Source organism: Sorghum bicolor, chromosome 10 (genome assembly GCF_000003195.3).
Source record: "Sorghum bicolor cultivar BTx623 chromosome 10, Sorghum_bicolor_NCBIv3, whole genome shotgun sequence".
NCBI lineage: Eukaryota > Viridiplantae > Streptophyta > Magnoliopsida > Poales > Poaceae > Sorghum > Sorghum bicolor.
This window is the reverse complement of record NC_012879.2, coordinates 53,877,381-53,898,157: the sequence shown is the minus strand read 5'-3', so window position 1 is coordinate 53,898,157 and position 20,777 is coordinate 53,877,381. Positions and strand designations below refer to the sequence as shown.

The window sequence follows — 20,777 nt, the reverse complement described above, 5'->3', positions numbered from 1 at the left end:
ATTGCAACAATTAGTGAAACTCATGTTGATATTATAAAGAAGCTAAATTGAAAAACATCTAATAAGTGCAGTTAAAAAGGAGAAGTTAGAATGTTGTAATACTATCAATTAATAATGTAAGGAGCCACTTATGGGCCTTATATAACGCAATGGTTATCGATGCTACATTTGATCCTTAGAGACTCTGATAAGTGCAGTCGTTCAACTACTTGGTGACTATTATTTTAATGCTTGTTGAATTTTTTGAGCAATATTATGTTGATCTAATGCATCACTTCCTCCCAAGCCAATGGAGCCGGGCCAGACCAGTGTCTTTGATTGCATCAAGTTGATTGATCGATGATCACGGATGTTGTGGCTAAAGCACCGATGTCAAGCTTCTCGACGCGCCTCGTCTTCTTAGGCTGCATTATGAAAAGTCAGAACTTATAAGGTCTCTTGAGTCCCGACCACTTCACATCTGCGTAAGAGTGTCACTAAGATAAGGCATGGCTATGTTTGCTCTCTAATCAACCATTCTTCTCAAAATAAATAGACTGATAGAGCTCTTTTTTTATAAATAAAATAAATAACAGAGCTCCAATCTAAATACACACGCATACATGTCTCAAGAAAAAATAATCATGCCTTCTTAAAATTTCTTTGAGATGACATCATAAACTTGTATATGTTCTCTCATGCACAAAATGATGAATCAACATTACAATGTCATACGGTTACGCTAAACTACCCGATCCACGACACCATAAACATTTAGAACTCAAGAGTGGCTTCTCAGCGGCTACCCTAAAGCTGAGGAGTAATCTGGCACTGGGAGAGCAACACCCTGCAAGTCCTCTGTTTTGTGACCACGTCTTCAGTCTTCCAAGCATCAGGTAACTTTAACTTGGCCTCATCAATGGTGCTTTAGATCATTATAGAAATTTATATACATGATCACAACAAAATGCTGTTTCTCCCATGATCTCTTCTATTGACGGCACATCTGCAGAAGCTATGCATGCCTTATACGTACACAGACAGAATCACAGGTTTCGTCGGGAATAAGAGGAATTTGGGCAGGAGTCTGCTTTCGTCTACTCAACTGCATCCACAGATCGAGTTCGGAATACAAAGAAACACCTCAAGGTCCATTCCACGACTTCCTGCCTTCCTGGATGCCAGCGACTGCGACTGAAGCTTCTGGCTTCTAGAAGTGCGGCGTCGTCTCAACTGTTTTTTCGCCCGCCCGAGTGCGGTTTTGGGGACGTTGGATCATACGGAACGCGTGTGATCGACGCTGTAAGCAGAGCAATCTTGGATCATACGGAACGCGTGTGATCGACGCTGTAAGCAGAGCAATCCGGTCTTCGATGGTGCGTAGTAGAATTTTCTTCCAGTGCCACCGCCCGCCACGCCAAGACTGCTCGTCCGCTCTAAACTGTGGTCCGTCGTGGAGTTCACTTCTTCAGCGGCAGCGTGACAACGAGAGCAATCAGAAGCCGAAAGAAACAATGGAGGCGGCGGGGAAGAGCGTGTGCGTGACCGGCGCCGGCGGCTTCATCGCGTCGTGGCTGGTGAAGCTCCTCCTCTCCCGGGGCCAGTACGCCGTCCGTGGCACCGTGCGCGACCCTGGTAAGGCTCTCAGACCTCCCTCTCATCGATCCGTCGCCGATCCATGGTTTCTTAGCTTCGCGGCGACGATTCTTGTGTACATGAGGTATATACTCCTTTCTGTTCGCCAAAAAAAGAGAGAGTATACTCTTTTCGTCCCAAAAGAAGTACACATCTTATATCCAATGAATCTCAAGTCTGACAAAATATATACAAAATTATGCTGATATTTATGAGACCGTATCATTAAATTAATCATGATACATATATTCTCATAGTAAATAGTACTGTGGTCCCTTGTGTATAGAGAGAAGGGAATGTGCAGTCTTCTTGGAATTTAGAAAGAAGCTCTTTAAGATCCAGATTCTTTTGTACAAAAATCAAGTACTGTGGTCCCTTGTGGAGAGAATTGTAATGTCAGAACTCCTGAGGAGTCCTTAGGAGCTGCAAGGTCTAGCCTAAGTACTTCATGTTACAAAAGTATACTTGGATACAAGAGGAACTGGGTATCATTTTGAAATTAGTAACCATTCGTACGATCAAACATGGAAAGCTACGGCAAAATAACTGATGTAGGAAATGAAGTTTACTTCCGTTTGGTGAAAATATTGTAAAACAGAATTCACATTGTTTCTAACCTGAAAATGAGATATACTCAAATATTGTAAAACAGAATTCACCTGGGCAATCTGGATGTGCAGGAACAACTGCATCTTCAGGCTAATACCCCCTCAATCAAGAACTGCAAATTCATCTTCAAGACTGAATTCAACTTGCTTCTATGCAGAGCAAGAAGAAAATATTTCCCCAGGATTCAAGAATGGATAGACAACCTAATCTAACCTGGTGTTACCTTGTCTGGGAACTGTATCTTTTCTTCTTCCCTTTCTTAGTTCCCTAGCTCTTTCACCTTAGTTTTTTTTTTCTTTGTTTTGTTCTAGCTTCTTTGCTTTTTTTTTTTACTTTGTACTTGTTTCACACTTTTTTTAATAAATTCCCTGTCCCTTCAAAAAAGAAAAAGCTACAGGGAGAGTTCAGACAGTTTCTAGAGTAATATAAATGTTTTATCAAGTATACACTAGGGATACTGTCATGTACGGGCGCACCTATAGTCGCCGTCGTGATGCCAGGAGGGCTGCAGGGCGCGCGGCTATGGCAGGGGCCACCGCCAGTAGCTCAGTTTAGAAAGATAAGATCTAGTTTTCTTTTGCATGCCTTAATTATAGGAGAGATTGGTTGGGTCTTTGGCTATATATTGCCGTGTAAAAGAAAATCAAGCAAGATCAATTATCCTAAAGTTGCTTCCCTTCCCCTAAACCTCTCAAGCCACCGGAGAGAGATCTCTCACGGTGAAGGCCTGGAGCGCGACTAAAAGTTACGTAGCCGCGGTCCGGCGTCGTTGGGCGCTGAGGCGCTTGACAACCTGGTATCGGTGTCGCGCAGATCCTCTCCCACCCGCTCCAGCCCCTCTCCATCCCCGTCCACCTCCACTGCTTCCACCGGCCACTCCACCACTATGACTGAGCCAACCATCAAGGACCTCATGGAGATGATGAAGTCGTTCCAGTCTGAGCTGTCCACCGTGAAAGCCGACATGGCTACCATAAAGGACAAGTCGTCCTCGTCGGACAATGGCGGCGGCGGCCATGAGGAACACCCTCGTGATCTGGACTGGCCCCCAAGGTTCAGAAACTCGACTTCCCCCGCTTCGATGGCAAGACCGACCCGGTGCTCTTCATCAACAAGTGTGAATCCTATTTTTGCCAACAACACACCATGCCTGAGGAGCGCGTCTGGATGGCCTCCTACAATCTGGAGGACGTCACGCAGCTGTGGTACATCCAGCTGCAGGAAGACGACTAGACGAGGGTACACCGCCATGGGGACGCTTCAAGGATCTCCTCCACCTTTGCTTCGGGCCACCTCTCCGTTCGGCGCCCCTGTTTGAGGGGGCGGAATGTCGCCGCACTGGAACCGTGGAGGAATACTCCAACAGGATCCAGGCGCTGTTGCCGCGCGTGGGTCCGCTCAACGAGGGCCAGCGCGTTCAACTCTACACCGGCGGCCTTCTTCCTCCCTTGAGCCACGCCGTCCGCATCCACAACCCGAAGACGCTCGCCGGGGCCATGAGCCTCGCCCGCCAGGTCGAGCAGATGGAGTTGGCACGACTACCCCCACCCGCCGCCCGCGGAGCCCCTCATGCCCTGCTACCAGCACCGGCGCCGAAGCAGCCTCTGCTCGCTCTTCCGGCACCACCAGCGGCCGCGGCACAGCCACGACAAGATGGGCCGCCGCTGAAGCGGCTGTCCCCGGAGGAGGAGGCGGAACGTCGCCGTCTCGACCTCTGCTTCAACTGCAACGAACCATACGACTGTGGCCATAACCGTGTCTGCCACCACATCTTCTACCTCAACGGCGTCGAGATCGCGGCCGTCGACAAGGAACCAGCAGGGGACGTTCAGCAGGAGGAAGCCCTGTCTTCTCACTCAGAGCCGTGGCCGGTATGCCCATCTGTGATTCCATGCAAGTGCGGGTTTCCCTGGGCGCCACCACCCTCGTCGCGCTCCTGGACACGGGCTCCACACATAATTTCATCGCCGAGGACGCCACCCGCCGCACTGGTTTGCCGGTCCAGCCGCGCCCGCGCCTCACGGCCACCGTGGCTAACGGCGAGCGCGTCACCTGCCCGGGCGTCATCCGCCGTGCCCCGGTCATCATCGAGGGCGAGACGTTCTTCATCGACCTCTTCGTCATGCCGCTCGCATGTTATCACCTGGTCTTGGGGACTCACTGGATGGTCACCCTTGGCCGGGTGGTGTGGGACTTCGTCGACCGCACTGTCTCCTTTCAGCACCAGGGCCGACAGGTCTCCTAGTTGGACGTCGCCGACCGTCGGCCGCCTCTTCTTGCAGCAACCATGACACCGAACGCCCTCCTCGAGGAGCTGCTGCACTCCTTCGTGGGGGTGTTCGCCGAACCAGCGGGGCTGCCACCACAGCGAGCACGGGATCACGCCATCGTCCTCAAGCCCGGCTCTACACCTGTGGCAGTTCGGCTCTACCGCTACCCGGCGGCCCACAAGGACGAGCTGGAGTGGCAATGCGCCGCCATGCTGGACCAAGGCATCGTACGCCACAGCGACTCGGCGTTCTCGTCGCCGGTACTGCTGGTCAAGCAGGATGGGGTTTGGCGGTTTTGCGTGGACTACCGCGCCCTGAACGCCCTCACCGTCAAGGATGCCTTCCCCATCCCCGTCGTCGACGAACTCCTTGATGAGTTGCATGGTGCGCAGTTCTTCACCAAGCTGGACCTCCGTTCCGGCTACCACCAAGTCCGGATGCGGCCGGCTGATGTACACAAGACGGCGTTCCGCACCCACGATGACTTTTATGAGTTCCTGGTGATGCCGTTCGGGTTATGCAACACATCGGCGACATTCTAGGCGCTCATGAACGATGTGCTCTGCCCCTTTCTCCGTCGGTTCGTCCTTGTCTTTTTTGATGATATATTGATTTACAGCAAGACTTGGGCAGATCACTTGAGGCACCTCCGCGCTGTCCTCGCCGAACTCCACCGACACGTTCTCTTCGTCAAGCGATCCAAGTGCATCTTTGGGTCACCTTTCGTGGCATACCTGGGCCATATCATCTCCGCCCATGGTGTGGCCATGGATTCGGCCAAGGTGCAGGCCATCCACGGCTGGCCGGCACCTCGCTCGGCGCGGGCGGTGCGTGGCTTCTTGGGCCTCGCTGGATACTACCGCAAGTTCGTCCACGACTACGGCAAGATCGCGGCGCCCCTCACTGCCTTGCTAAAGAAGGAAGGCTTTTCCTGGAACAATGACGCCCAGGCAGCCTTCCAGGCACTCAAGGCAGCCGTGACATCGGCCCCGGTGTTGGCGCTGCCTGACTTCACCAAGGTCTTCATCGTGGAGTGCGACGCCTCCACGCACGGCTTCGGTGCGGTCATGCTGCAGGAGCACCACCCGATCGCCTATTTTAGCAGGCCGGTCGCCCCCCGCCACCGCGCTCTGGCAGCATAAGAGCGGGAGCTCATTGGGCTGGTGCACGCCGTGCGCCACTGGAGGCCGTACCTGTGGGGGCGCATGTTCCTCGTCCGCACCGACCACTACAGCCTCAAATTCCTCCTCGACCAGCGCCTCTCGACGATCCCGCAGCACCATTGGGTGGGAAAGCTCCTCGGCTTCGACTTCTCGGTGGAGTACAAGCCGGGCGCCACGAACACCGTCGCCAACGCGCTGTACCGCCACGACACCAGCGAGGAGGGCTCGGTCTTGGCGCTGTCCGTGCCTCGCTTCGACTTCGTTGACCATCTTCGTCATGCTCAACGCCAAGACCCCGCCCTGGTCGCTCTCCGGGATGAGATAGCCGCAGGCACTAGGGGGGCGCCGTGGTCCCTACTGGACAGCATGGTGGCATATGCTGACCGTTTGTACATTCCGCCAGACTCACCACTGCTGCTCGAAGTGGTGGCTGCCACGCACGACGACGGCCATGAAGGGGTGCAACGGACTCTCCATCGCCTCCGCCGGGACTTCTACTTCCCAGCCATGCGCCGTGTGGTCTAGGATTTCGTCCGCGCCTGCGCCACATGTCAACGCAACAAGTCTGACCACCTGCACCCGGCGGGTCTGCTGCTGCTCCTGCCCGTTCCTCAGGCGGTGTGGACAAACATTGGTTTGGACTTCATCGAGGCGCTGCCTTGAGTTGGGGGAAAGTCAGTGATTCTCAGAGTGGTTGACAGATTTAGCAAATACTGCCATTTTATTCCACTGGCTCACCCCTACAGTGCAGAGTCCGTGGCCCAAGCGTTTTTCAGCAAGATCGTTCGCCTCCACGGGATTCCTTAGTCCATGGTGTCCGACCGGGATTCCGTGTTCACCTCGACATTCTGGTGGGAGCTGATGAGACTCACTGGACCCAAGCTGCACATGACGTCAGCCTTCCACCCGCAGTCCGATGGCCAAACGGAGGCGGCCAACAAAGTCATCGTCATGTACCTCTGGTGTTTCACCAGGGATTGGCCACGGCAGTGGCTGCGCTGGCTGCCTTGGGCTAAGTACATCTACAACACGGCGTACCAATCGTCGCTCAAGGACACCCCTTCAAGGTGGTCTACGGCAGGGACCCTCCCTCCATCCGCTCTTATGAGCCTGGAGAGACCCGGGTGGCGGCGGTGGCCAAGACAATGGCTGCACAAGAGGAGCTCCTAGCGGATGTCCGCTATCGCCTAGAACAAGCGCAGGCTGTCCAGAAGAAGTTCTACAATCGCCTGCACCGTCCGGTCTCCTATGCTGTGGGTGACTAGGTGCTGCTGCGCCTTCGCCAACGAGCAGCCTCCTCCCTGCCTCAGGCGCCCAGGGGCAAGCTGAAGGCGCGCTTTGTCGGGCCCTACCAAGTCACTGAGCGCATCAACCAGGTGGCTTTTCGTCTAGCGCTGCCCCCACGTGCCAAGCTGCATGATGTCTTCCATGTCGGCCTTCTCAAAAAGTTCGTCGGCGCACCACCAACTACACCACCTCCTCTCCCACCCACTCATCATGGGGCAGTGATGCCAGAACCGGAGCAGGCGGCTGGCAAGGGGTGTTCGGCAGGTGCTCATCCGCTGGAAAGGGCAGTCCGCTGCTGATGCTACATGGGAGGATGTTGAAGACTTCCGCGACAAGTTCCCACAGTTCCAGCTCGAGGACGAGCTGGTCGTCGAGGGGGGGAGAGATGTCATGTACGGGCGCACCTATAGGCGCCGTCGTGATGCCAGGAGGGCTGCAGGGCGCGCGGCTATGGCAGGGGCCACCGCCAGTAGCTCAGTTTATAAAGATAAGATCTAGTTTCCTTTTGCATGCCTTAATTATAGGAGAGATTGGTTGGGGCTTTGGCTATATATGCCGTGTAACAGACTTGGAGAAAATCAAGCAAGATCAATTATCCTAAAGTTGCTTCCCTTCCCCTAAACCTCTCAAGCCACCGGAGAGAGATCTCTCACGGTGAAGGCCTGGAGCGCGACTACGAGTTACGTAGCCACGGTCCGGCGTCGTTGGGCGCTGAGGCGCTTGACAGATACCTACACCTCTTTGCATTGAAAAGAAGTTAGAAGTTCAAATATGGAAGTTGAACAAACAGAAAAAATAAAGGAAAAGAACACTCACAGCTGGCTCAAGAGGATTCATGGCCTGATTAAATAAAAGCTGAATGGGTATCTGTTTTGTTATGACGGACCAAGAAATTTGTTATTTATATGATGAGGATATATCTTGTTTGTGCTCTAGGTGCTAGCAAGAATGCTCATCTCAAGGCGCTGGAAGGAGCTGGGGAAAGGTTGCAGCTTCTTAAGGCTGATTTGTTGGACTACAACAGTGTTGCATCAGCAATTGCTGGCTGTGAGGGTGTCTTCCATGTAGCTAGCCCTGTCCCTTCCGGTCGGTCCTCCAACCCTGAGGTGAATTTGTCAAGAGCATCTTTTTCATATTTTGATTCCTGAAGTTTTGAGGTCAAATAAGGATGTATAGAGATGGTTTGATACAATTATTTCATAGACTGCTACCGATGCTATTGATGGCAAGGCTTTGCTTGCTAGGCTTTTAATTCTAACTTGGACATATGGAATTTCTTAAAGTAGTTTCATAAACAGATTTTTTTTCAGGATTCCCTCAAATTATCATTAGTTCTTACGAGACATTTTCAGAATTCCCTCAAATTATCGTTTGTTCTTATGAGACATGCTGGATTCTTTGACTATCCAGAAACAGGCGTGAGATGGGAACATTTTGACCATTCCTTCAGGGTATCTGTGTTTAACTATGACTCAATTAATGGCAACAGAGAATGATTAATCCCTTGCTCTGCACGTCATCTTTGTGGCATACCTATCTGGTCGCATGCCCATGGGCCATGGCACCTGTTATATATTGTTCTTTTTTGTTTGTCCAGTGTTACTACTATACAAAGAAATTGTTTTTTTTTGCCAAAAGGAATTGGTTAATTTATTAATGAACATGTAATCTGATAGTTGTCCCTTTGTGCCTTTCACCAAATATTTCTGTTTTACAGGTGGAGGTCATAGGTCCTGCTTTAACAGGTACAACCAATGTGTTAAAGGCTTGCTATGAGGCAAAAGTTAGGCGAGTCGTGGTGGTGTCTTCATGTGCAGCTGTGTTTGCTAATCCTAACTGGCCAAAGGGTAAGGTCTTTGATGAAGACTGCTGGTCAGATGAGGATTACTGCAGGAAGAATGAGGTGATAACAGTTGTTCTGCAGTAAAGCAATGGCGTTGCTTGTGTAAATATTGACATAACATAAGAAAGTAAAGGATTATCTTGTCCTATTGCTGTTGGCTTCTTGCATGGCAATTCAAACTTCTCTAACTTTCTTTTTAGCCAAATTGGAGGCTGAACTGATTAGCACAGATATCACGTCCTAGTATCTAACCACAAAAAATGTTGCCGACTTGTTGTTTTGTGTTTGTTCATCATAAACTTCCTGGTTTGGCTTAGATATTTCATCATCCTGCAGGATTGGTATTTCCTTTCCAAAACACTGGCGGAACGTGGGGCTTTTGCTTATGCAGCAAAAACAGGGTTGGACGTTGTAACTATTTGTCCGTCATATGTATTTGGACCCTTGATGCAGCCTATAGTAAATTCGAGCAGTAAAGTCATCCTTAATTATTTCAAAGGTAGGGTAGTCGCATGTTATCTTAGTTTTCTACTGGTTTGCATTCAGTGATACAATTAAAATGACAATCTTGTCAATAGTGTTTCTCTATTGCTTGTTTCTGATTATTCATAAAGCATACTAATCAATTGCTACAAAGTACTGTATCTACTTAAGAACAAGCTTTCAGTTAACCTACTTAATTTAGCCATTTAGTTATTTTTTTAAGTACATACATTTATTCTGCAGGAAATCTCGAGACTGTTGAAAATAGACTCAGAAATATGGTGGATGTTCGTGATGTTGCTGATGCTCTTCTTCTAGCTTACGAAAACTCAGAAGCGTCTGGACGATACATCAGCAGTTCACATCCAATAAAAGTTTCTGATATGATAAACATATTGAAGACCTTATATCCAACTTACCATTATCCCAAAAAGTAAGTCTCACCCTCTGAAATAGTTCCGTTGTCTATAAGCATTTAGTTTTCTTCCCCTCTTAACTTCCGCAGCTGATTTTTATGGAATGGCCTTACAAGAGAAGGATGATGCTAATATGTAGCCGATTTAACAAACAATAATAAAATTCTACTATTTTTCATGTTAGGACACTTCTTGAATTCCTTGTGTGTAACCACACCATTAGGTAACTTGGTAAGTAGAGGTGGCTACTAAACAAAGCCTTTTGATGTGAGCACGACATTCATATCGACTAAATTAAATACTTCCATGCATGCATAGAATTTTGGGAGATCATACTGAGGAATTCTTGTTCATAATATATTGTTCTTCCGTAGTTTTGCACTCTATTGACTTGGTTGGAACTTATCTTTTCGTATCTCGATGTTTTGTAGTTTTGTGGAAGTGGATGACTACTCTGTATTCAGTTCTAAGAAATTGCAGAAGCTAGGCTGGACCTTCAGGCCTATAGAGGAAATCCTCCGTGACACTGTTGAATCCTACAAAGCATTTGGCATCCTAAATTGAGTATCCAACTGGGGCTGTTCCATCTCGTTGCCACCTCCGAACTCTAATAATATGGACAGTGAAACAACAGTTCCACAGCTGCAATTCTATCTGGTTCAATAACGACAACGGGACAGAGCAAAACTAGTATTATATATCTGGGTTCCGGACTACTCTCTCGGTCCCATAATGCTTGACCTTTTTAGACTTCTGCACTTATCCTGAATTAGTTGTCATTCTCACTTTCTAATATAGTTTTTTTCAATACAAATCCATCTCTATTTTTCTCATTCTGATTTTCGTGTACTGCACTTTCTTGGCTTCTCCTTAGTTCTCGTTTCTAGAGCTAAAAGGTCATCTATTATGGAACGGAGGGGAGTAAATAAGTAGGTTTGGTGTTGATTTTAGCACTTCACTTGTCAATATTCTGATGTTTTTTGAATTGAGCTTTTGGAAGGTGCAATTATATGATTAACTGATGAAGATCGATACCTAATTGGGATTACTAAGTCGGTGCCAAGAGACAGTGCATAGTGGAATGTTATATTAGGGGCAAATAAAGTTAATCCTTGTCTTAACTTCTGCACCCTTTGCCGCCACCGCTCAGCCCCCTTCTCCCCTATCGTGGGCTTGCTAGTGGTGAGAGGTTATGTGGATCCACCCTTGTTGTGGATCTAATCTTAAAGTTTTCCAATAGCAATCATCATCCTCATAAAATCCTCATATTGAGAGAAGTGTTGCTATTTCATTGCTCCAGCAGTCCTCAAATAGTGCTCTTTTTTGCCAAAAAAAAGCTCTAATCTTCCCTCAAATAAAGGGGAGTTGTATCACCCCCAAGCACCTTGTTCCTTTGTCCAACACTATTGTGGCTATGGGAGTGTCGTCTGCCTTGTCCTCGTGGTCAGGGGAGCGCCGCTCACTTCGTCACCTTGTTCCTTTGCCCAACACCACCACAACCGTGGAAGTATCATCTGCTTCGCCCACGTGGTTGTCACCTTGTTTCTTTGTTCAACATTGTTGTGGCTGTAGGAGTGTCGTCTGATTGTCACCTTGTTTCTTTGCCCATCACCATCGCGACCATGGGAGTGTCATTTGCTTCACCCTTGTGGTCATGGGAACACTGCTCGCTTTTGCCCTAGCGGTGTGTTGGCGAGGCTAGCACAGATCCCATCACGAGCGTGGCCACGAGGTAATCGCACCAGGCCATCACCTTGTTCGGGATATGATCTTGTGGTGGTTATCGGGGTAGATGTTCGTTGTGGCCTTGTTCTTCACATGCACACGCTCAAGAGGTCGAGGTGGGAGCATCATGTGCTAGATGGAGTCAGTGCCGAGCAGCAAGACCGAGTAGGTCGACGCCAATGATACATGGAGGACGCTCGCGCAAGCAGCCACAATTGATGTGTGGCCACAACGAGGTAGTCAAGCCATCGAGCCTGGGGCTCTATACAAGAGATGGTACAATCTCCTCTGCCTGCACATGCTCCAATGCTCCATCGGAGGAGGAGTTTTAGGCAAAACCAGATGGATGTCGATGCGGTTGTCATCGATGGGTAGTAGCGACATACTCTCAAGGAGAGGCTACTAACGTGTTAAGGGGTCTATATTGGGAAGCTGTTAGTAACTCCCACCACAATCATAAAAACTAGTAAGAGGACTACCCTAATATTTGCTTATTTAGAGTGAAGTGTTGGGGGCTGTTGAAGATGCTCCTAGTAGTTTAAGCTTGTATCCTTTATATGGATTTGCCTAGGATTGGGTCTTCCTTCTTCTCATTGTTGTATTGTGGTGGTACTTGCCACTGTTGTTATCGCCGCTAGCGCCTCAGTATGTGTGCTTGTGATGGCCTTTGGCTGCTTTGATGTCATCTCCAATGCTTTGCCTCTAGTCTCGATCTGTTCTTCGCCACACATATCTAGTCGCTCCTTTGGCTCTGTTGCCGATTCTCATTGCTGAGTACAACCTTGATGTTTAGTGTGCATCCTTCTCCATGCTTTGTCCGATAGGAGTTCGAGCTCTTGAACTCTTCATGCTCTTTGGCTGCCGCGTCGTTCTTTGTTTCAAGCGTCCTCCACCTTGGGTGTTGGCTTCGCTTTCATCTATACTTTGTCATCATTCATATAGTAACAAATCCTTCAACGAAGGAGGGTTGTGTCGCCTGTGAGTTGATCTCACCTTACCTCCATTGTGGATGCCCTATCACTCTGAGGTGAGATGACACTGGCATCATCATGCACCATAGGTCTCTAGATGTTTCTCACTCCGATAGACATCCCTGCGTAAGCATGTTTGTATTTGGGTGTTAGATCATACTTGATATGCTTGTAACTTGTATTCTATATCTTGCTTTATTTTGCAATATAATATCCAATTTTAAGAAAATGTTTAGAGGCTCATCTCGCCATCAAGGGTTTGGGAGGCTTGCATTGTCATAGAGAAAAATATGTTTGGAAAGAGAAATTGCCACCGCAGTGACCATGAATGAGTGAAGGGATAGCTATATAGAGGAGGGTACCATCATCAGCCGTCTTTGTGGTAGGTGATTGGTTTCTTAATCCTACTTTGGCATGGTAGCAGCACTAGTGGAAGCGTGAACATTTCTAGTGGGGTCGTTGCTAGGGATTGGTTGATAGGGCTTATTATGCATATGAAATTCTATTCATACCTTTTTAGGCAACCACTCATGTCCAAGTTGTATGTCGATAACTAGACCTGTACTAACCAATTGACAAGCTATTTAAATTAAACCATGGATCACACAACTCTCACTAAAAACCCTTTACCTGCTGTCATATAGCTCATGGCAAAAAAAAAACTGGGCTCAACTAAGAATACTTTACCTTAAGAGAACAGTCACAACTAAGAATACTCTATCTATTCTCTTAAGGTAAGCAATTGAGAAGCTGTAATGGCTTATATAGGAGAGTAGTTTCCTTAGGACGTCTCTAATAACCTTTACAAATCAAATAAAATATGAAAGAAATCGGAGAGGATAGCAAAAAGAAGAGTGAAGTAGCGTAGATAATATCAGAGATAGTGCGAGCTAAGCGATTTGAGAAGTCGCTAGCGGTTCCTTTTTATATATCTATATTTAATAATAAAGAAGTAAAATTTTAACCTTAAATTTAATTTGGATCAATTTTCGTCTAGCCTTGGCCGTACGAGCCCGGCCACACCACACACGTCGAACCCGACGCACCGTGCCCTACTCTCGTGTGGACGATGCTCTCCTAAAAATCCTACTTACTCGTGTGCGTGGATGGTAAAAAAAAGGCCGGTTGCCACTGTATCAATCTTCTACGCATGGCGGGGCCACAAGGGTGACGCCGAGCAGAAGGTACTAGACCCACCCGAGGCTGCTGTTGCCTCCGATGCACTTGTTGTCATAAATGGAGTTCGATTCTAAAACATATTGCTCCAGCTTATATGTGTTAGAACAACTCGTGTCTTACTTTTTCTAATATAAAACCACACAAAAGTTTGGCTGATTCTTAGTGGATTTGAATTTCTATCTAGAGCACTGCAAATAGTTCAAGTGTTATACAATTGTCATGTGTGAAGAAAAGGCACGATAGATGATTCCGACTTGCAATAAGATATGACGTGATTGCATTTAAAGGAGATAAATTTGAGCATGAGGCACGACAGCTGGCTTCTCCACCTTGCTTTCTGAATTTTCATTCCATCCATCTCGCTGACTCGTCTCCCATGGATTTTAGAAATTCTTTTCTTGGTCACATATTACAAATAATTAATAATATATACAAATGATATGAAAATAGTTTGATGATAAGTATTCTTTTATGTTACTTTTTTTCTCCCATTGTACGCACGCACAATTTGTTCTTCCATTCGATACGTCCTTAGAGAACAGGGAAGGAAAACCAGACATGTGCTCAACTAGGCGTATTTGTGTCCTCTCGTAATAATTAAAAAAAAAGTACTGAACTACGCTGATACTTCGCATTGCCCACAATCAACTACTCCTCTCCTATATTCAAGCACATGTTCGTTTATACTCACGCACATGCTAGTATAGAACTTTCTTTTTTTTAAAAAAAAAAAATCAGCCTACTTTTACAAAAGGTTCCATTCAGATTGAGTTTTATTTTTTCTAATAGAAAACTGTTTCGTGGGAAGCTCGTGAAATAAACAACACTTAGACCTTGTTTAGTTCCATCAAAAACCTAAATTTTTTTAAAATTTTTCATCACATCGAATGTTTATTTAGACACATGTATAAATTATTAAATATAAATAAAAATAAAAACTAATTATACAATTTACTTATAATTTGCGAGACGAATTTTTTGAATCTAGTTAGTCTATAATTAAACAATGTTTGTCAAATATAAACAAAAATACTACGGTAGCGAAAACCAAATTTTTTCATAACTAAACAAGGCCTTACAATTACGACATCAGAACCCTGTGGACTTCTGGAGTCTGGACTGGAGTCGACCCTCGACTTCGACGGTTCTCTTCTTCCGCGGCAGCGCTAAACCAAAGGAAATGGCGGCGGCGGCGAAGAGCGTATGCGTGACCGGCGCGGGCGGCTTCATCGCGTCGTGGCTCGTGAAGCTCCTCCTCTCCCGTGGCCAATACACGGTCCGCGGCACCGTGCGCGACCCTGGTAAGGCTCTCAGACCTCCCTCTCATCGATCCGTCGCGCCCCGTGGCTTCTTCTTGGCCGCTCGGCGGGCGATTCTTGTGCTCCCCCCGTCTCAAAGGATTGCAGTTTTTTTAATTTTACGAATAAACTAATTTTCAATTTGATTAAATATAAAAAAGGTAGTAATATCAGTTTAGATTTTTTCCCCCTGAAGAACCAGGAGTAGCCACCTACTGGTTAAAATATTTTATTTCTATTTTACGATTTGATAAGCGACTTCTTTTTAGACGACCAAAGACCTCACGGTCCTGCTGATAAGTGACTTCAATATGGATATCATTGATAAGTGACTTCAATAGATGTCATTGGTCAAGGGGCTGATGGAAGTCAGCAGCAAGAAGATGTGCTCAGTAAGCCCACAAGGGCAGACCACCCAAAAAGAAGAAATAATGAGGATTTTGACTTGGAAATATCAGGGGCAGACCATTAAAGAGGATTTCTTCAATATGATCTACTAGACCTAGTGAGGGCAAAAGTTATGGTGTGGGTTTGGACACCTGCTAGACTGCTAGAGGCAAATCAGGAGGCATGCAGATTGGGATTGGCACTAGCCTTCTGGGGGTTGATAAGAGTCTGATAATTGTTTATGGACCCTGCTCAGCATGAATTTTCTATGGATTGTATCCATGAACTCTCGGAGAGGGAGACAATAGGAATGTGGAATCACATTTTTTATTTGAGGATACACAGGGGGGATAGCTACACATCCTTCCACTGAAAAGAAAAGTTCCATTAAGGCTGAAACAAATTGTAGATATTTAGGCCTGTTTTTTCTTTAAAAACTAGGCCAATTCTATTCTATTCTACCTAATTGAAAGGCAGAGCTCCTGCCATTATGTTAAAAAAAAAGCTGAAACAAATTGAAAAATAAAGGAAAAGAACACTAGCAGCAGGCTAAAAAAACCAGGCATGATTAAAAAAAAGTTGAGCAGATATCCTTTTTTTTGTTATGATGGACCAAGAAATTTGTTATATATATGATGAATATGTATCTTGTTTCTCCGGTTTAAAAAAAGATATATCTTGTTTGTGCTCTAGGTGCTAGCAAGAATGCTCATCTCAAGGCGCTGGAAGGAGCTATGGAAAGGTTGCAGCTTCTTAAGGTTGATTTGTTGGACTACAGCAGTGTTGCATCAGCAATTGCCGGCTGTGAGGGTGTCTTCCATGTAGCTAGTCCTGTTCCTTCCGGTCGGTCCTCCAACCCTGAGGTGAATTTGTCAAGAACATTTATTTCATATTTTGTTTCCTGAAGTTTTGAGGTTAAATAAGGAGGCTTAGAACACAGTTATTTCAAAGACTGCAACCAATGCTACTCCTGGGTCCTGGCAAGGCTTTGCTTCCAAGACTTCAAGCTATCTGTTAATGAAAAGAGTTTTGAAGTTTTGAGGTTAAATAAGTATTTATTCTAACCTGACATGGAATTTTCTTTAGCATCTATTTTCATAAACCAGGAAAAGAGTCAGAATGTCCTCAAATTATTCTAATTCATATGAGACATGCTGAATTCATTTACTGTCTTGAAATAAGCGTGAGATATGCAACATTTGACCATTTCTTAAGGGTATCTGTTTTTAACTGCAACTCAGTTAGTGGCAACAGACAATGTTTTATCAATTCTTCCCTGCGCAGCATCATTGTGGCTTAGCTATCTGGTCCTACCTGTAGGCACATGTAAAACTTGATTAGTTTATTAATGAGCACGTCATATGATAGTTTATCCTTTTTTTTTTGCCTTTCACCAAATTTTTTTGATGTACAGGTGGAGGTCATAGGTCCTGCTGTATTAGGAACAACCAATGTGTTAAAGGCTTGCTATGAGGCAAAAGTTAAGCGAGTTGTGGTGGTGTCTTCTGTTGCAGCTATATTCAGTAACCCTTACTGGCCTAAGGGCAAGGCCTTTGATGAAGACTGTTGGTCAGATGAGGATTACTGCAGGAAGAATGAGGTGATACAGTTGTTCCTTAGTAAAGCAATGGTGTTGGCATAGAGAAAAAGAATCATCTTGTACTATAACAAGAATTAACTTTTGACATTCTTGCATGAAAGTTTGACTTCTCTGAGTTCCTTTTTGGCTAAATTGGGGCTGAACTGATCAGTACGTCTTTGTGTCAAGATTGCAGTCTTAGTCTACAGTTAATCCTCATAGTCCACATGATTTGAAACCCCTTATTTGCTGTTCATGCATTATATCCTTAATTTTCTTGTTGCACTTCCAAAAGGGAAGCTTATTAACTCCAAGAAACCACCTAAGGCAAGCCAATTGTCTGCAAGTAAAACAGGAGGTCCTAGGGGTCATCGATCTATCAACACACAATGATGCCCTTCTCATAAAAACTCTTCATAAGATCTTCAACAGAGTAGATCTCCCTTGGGTCAGTTTGGTGTGGGAGAATTATTATGGGAATGGGGCCCTTCCAATTTGATCATTTTGGTGGGGGGATATAGTTAAGCTCCTTGATATTTACAAAGGTTTGGTCTCCCCAATCACTGGAGATGGTCAAACTATTTTCCTCTGGCAAGATCTGTGGGATGGTTTGGCACCATAGCTGCAATTTCCTGAACTCTTCTCCTTAGTTAAGAACAAAAATATCAATTTTCAACAAACAATCCAACTAGAAAGTTTGTCACTAACTCTTCCACCTGCCCCTCTGGGTGCAAGCTTTTGATCAGTATCAAGGTCTTGAGTTGAAGATGTTGAGTTGCATGCATCGACCAGTTCAACCCGAAAGCTTTAGCTGATGAGGAGAGCCGGAGAGGTGGGCAATTCACTTATACTCCAACCAACACTCCCCCAGTCCCCCTCACGTGGAGGCTCCCTCAAGCTTGAGATGTGGAATAGGAGCGACCAACAATTATTTTATTTAATTGCGCTAACCAGGATTCAAACTTGAGACCTCTAGCTTTGACTTTGATACCATATTGAGTTGCATGCACCGACTAGTTCAGCCCAAAAGCTTAAGCTGATGGGGAGAGGTGGACAATTCACTTATACTCCAACCGACAGAAGCATAACATCTCTTTCTTCACAGCCCCTTTCCTTTCGATTGTTGGAGTCTAGTTTGCTGGAAGTGCCTTAGTTGATTGATCCGCATCTTGTGTTACAAGCTTTCAAGGAGAACCTAGCAGTTCCTTTCTTCATGGAGACCATCGTTTTACTCGTTTGTAGTATTTGGCTAGTGAGAAATGACTGCTTGTTCAGTCAAATCTCGCTTTCTGTGCAGGCTTGCAAATCCAAGTTCATTCATGAATTCGTATGGTATCGTGCGAAGATGAGTTATTCCCCCCTTATAAGTGACTAGCTAGATTTTTTTATGTAAACCTAACTTCCTTTTCTTTGTTTGTTTGTTTAGTTGTTTAACTATTTTTCTATTATATATATTTATTCAGTATGGGCGAACCCCTGCTGTTTCTAAAAAAAGGGGAAGCTTAACAGTTGATTTTCTGTATCATATAATGGCCTTGTATTAACCACAGAAAATGTTGCTTTGTGTTTCTTCATAGTAAACTTGCTGATCTGGCTTGCCTAAAAAGATATTTGTTTTGTCGTGCAGGATTGGTATTACCTTTCCAAAACTCTGTCCGAACGTGAGGCTTTTGCTTATGCAGCAAAAACGGGGTTGGATGTTGTAACTATTTGCCCGGCCTTGGTATTTGGACCCTTGATGCAGTCTATATTAAATGCGAGTAGTAAAATACTCCTTAACTATTTCAAAGGTATAGGGTAATCCTGTGTTATCTTAGTTTACTACTATGTTATCTTAGTTTTCTACTGGTTTGCATTCAGTTATTTTCACGTTTGGGCCTTGTATGTGGCCTTCAGTTATATAACTTAAGAACAAGCTTCAATTAACCTACTTAATTTAGTGGTTTAGTTATTTTTTATGTACATACATTTCTTCTTCAGGAGATCGTGAGACCATTGAAAATAGACTCAGAAATATTGTGGATGTTCGTGATGTTGCTGATGCTCTTCTTCTGGCATATGAAAAACCAGAAGCGTCTGGACGATACATCTGCAGCTCACAACCAATAAAAGTTTCTGATATGATAAACATATTAAAGACTTTATATCCAACTTACCCTTATCCCAAAAAGTAAGTCTCACCTCTGAAATAGTTTTGTTATCTCTATGCATTCAGTTTTGTTCCTCTCTTAACTTCAACAGCTGATTTTTATCGATGCATCAATAAATACATGCTGACAGAATGGCCTTAGAAGAGAAGGATGCTAAAATGCTACTGAGTTAACAACAAAAAAAAATTTACTGTTTGTTCTTGTTATGATACTTCTTGAACTCATTGTGTAACCACGCCATTAGGTAAGTAGAGGTGTCTACTGAACCAAGTCTTTTGATGTGAGTATAGCATCTTATAATTCTATAAAGATAAACCCCACTTTCTATTTCTCTCAACCTGTAAGCTGTCCAACTAAACAACCCACTGTCACACACAATTAAAAATTCACTAGCCCATGCAATTGTAGTGTCCACGTCAGCAAGTTACTATATTTCTCTCAACATGGAAGCTGTCCAACTAAGCAATGCACTATCACAAACAAAAGAAATTCACTATCCATACAATTATAATGTCTACGTCAGCAAGACATATAAGTATTTTATTTGCCCACATCATCATGCCACGTAATCCACCGCATGAGTATTCTCCTAGTTCATATCGTGTAGATACTTCCATGCATGCGTAGAAATTTGGGAGATTGGATTTTAACTAATGTTTTGATAAACTGTTGAATTCTTGTTCATATTGTTCTTCCTTTCAGTTTTTGCTCTCTCTTGACTTGGTTGGTACTTATATTTTCGTATTTCAATGTTTTGTAGCTTTGTGGAAATGGATGACAACTCCATATACAGTTCTGAGAAACTTCAGAAGCTAGGGTGGACCTTCAGGCCTATAGAGGAGACCCTCCGCGAAAGTGTTGAATCCTACAAAGCATTTGGCATCCTGAATTGAGCGTCCAACTGGGACAGTGAAACAGCAGTTCCAACAGTCCAATCCCTATCTGGTTCATGTAAACAGTGAACCAAAACATGTTGTTGATAACAGATTCAATAATAGCATAATGCTGGAACTGCGCTATATTTTTTTCCAGTGTTATCTGGGGATTCCGTACGAAATGAGCCGGCCAAGGCTGACTTGGCTTCTGGCGTAGTACTATCATCCATAGAGCTAGAAATGTACTATCTTGCACTATTGCACTTTTAAGGCAATAGTGTGCTGCAGTGGCGATGGTGAGTGGAGACGTAGAATCATGTGCTATGTCCTGATACCACTAATAGAAAATTACAAGCCAAATTTGATGGTGAGTTACCATTTATGCGATGCCATTTGACAGGTGATTTAATTTTCATGATTTAATTAACATAGGCCAAATAATAATTTTCTATTGATTAAGTTTAATACTAGGGCTACAAACAGTTGTGATGCATTCATGATGGTGCATAGTTTTTGCTCGAGTGCAGGATTTGCTTTATGTTGTTTTTATTAAACAAAGTTTGAATTTGATGAAAGTTTGAAAAACCAAAAATAAAAAAAAAGTTTCTTTTTCTCTTTTCTTTTTCTTTTCCTCCTTCCGCTTTTCTCCCCCCGGCCCAATTCCTCTCGGTCGGCTTGTGAGGCCAACAAAATGTCGCCCACGTGCAACACAACGTCCACTCTCGTTCCCTCCCTTTCCAGTCGGCCCACCAGCACCCATACCTTCTTTTTTTTCTTGCAAAACTGCAAGCAACGCCACTCCTCTACCTCATTTTGATTTTTGACTAGTGGAGGCAATCATGGTAGGCCATTGTTGTTTGGAGTTGACGGTATCGCGTTCCATAGCGCGCGCGCGCTCTCTCTCTCTGACCTCTCTCTCTCATCTTAT

General features: G+C 45.2%; 2 protein-coding genes across 2 annotated transcripts; both read left to right on the top strand.

Annotated features, from left to right (window-relative positions):
* On the top strand, positions 1,291 to 10,724 carry LOC8067668 (cinnamoyl-CoA reductase 2). The gene is made up of 6 exons (XM_002438652.2): positions 1,291 to 1,614; positions 7,880 to 8,049; positions 8,661 to 8,846; positions 9,123 to 9,285; positions 9,513 to 9,702; positions 10,117 to 10,724. Exons 1-6 carry the CDS (start codon positions 1,353 to 1,355, stop codon positions 10,247 to 10,249), a joined length of 1,104 nt encoding a protein of 367 aa, XP_002438697.2. The 5' UTR covers positions 1,291 to 1,352; the 3' UTR covers positions 10,250 to 10,724.
* Positions 14,652 to 20,231, top strand: LOC8067667 (cinnamoyl-CoA reductase 2). Its single transcript, XM_002438651.2, has 6 exons — positions 14,652 to 14,861; positions 15,939 to 16,108; positions 16,660 to 16,845; positions 18,452 to 18,614; positions 18,805 to 18,994; positions 19,735 to 20,231. The coding sequence occupies exons 1-6, from the start codon at positions 14,741 to 14,743 to the stop codon at positions 19,865 to 19,867; spliced, it is 963 nt and encodes a 320-aa protein (XP_002438696.1). The 5' UTR covers positions 14,652 to 14,740; the 3' UTR covers positions 19,868 to 20,231.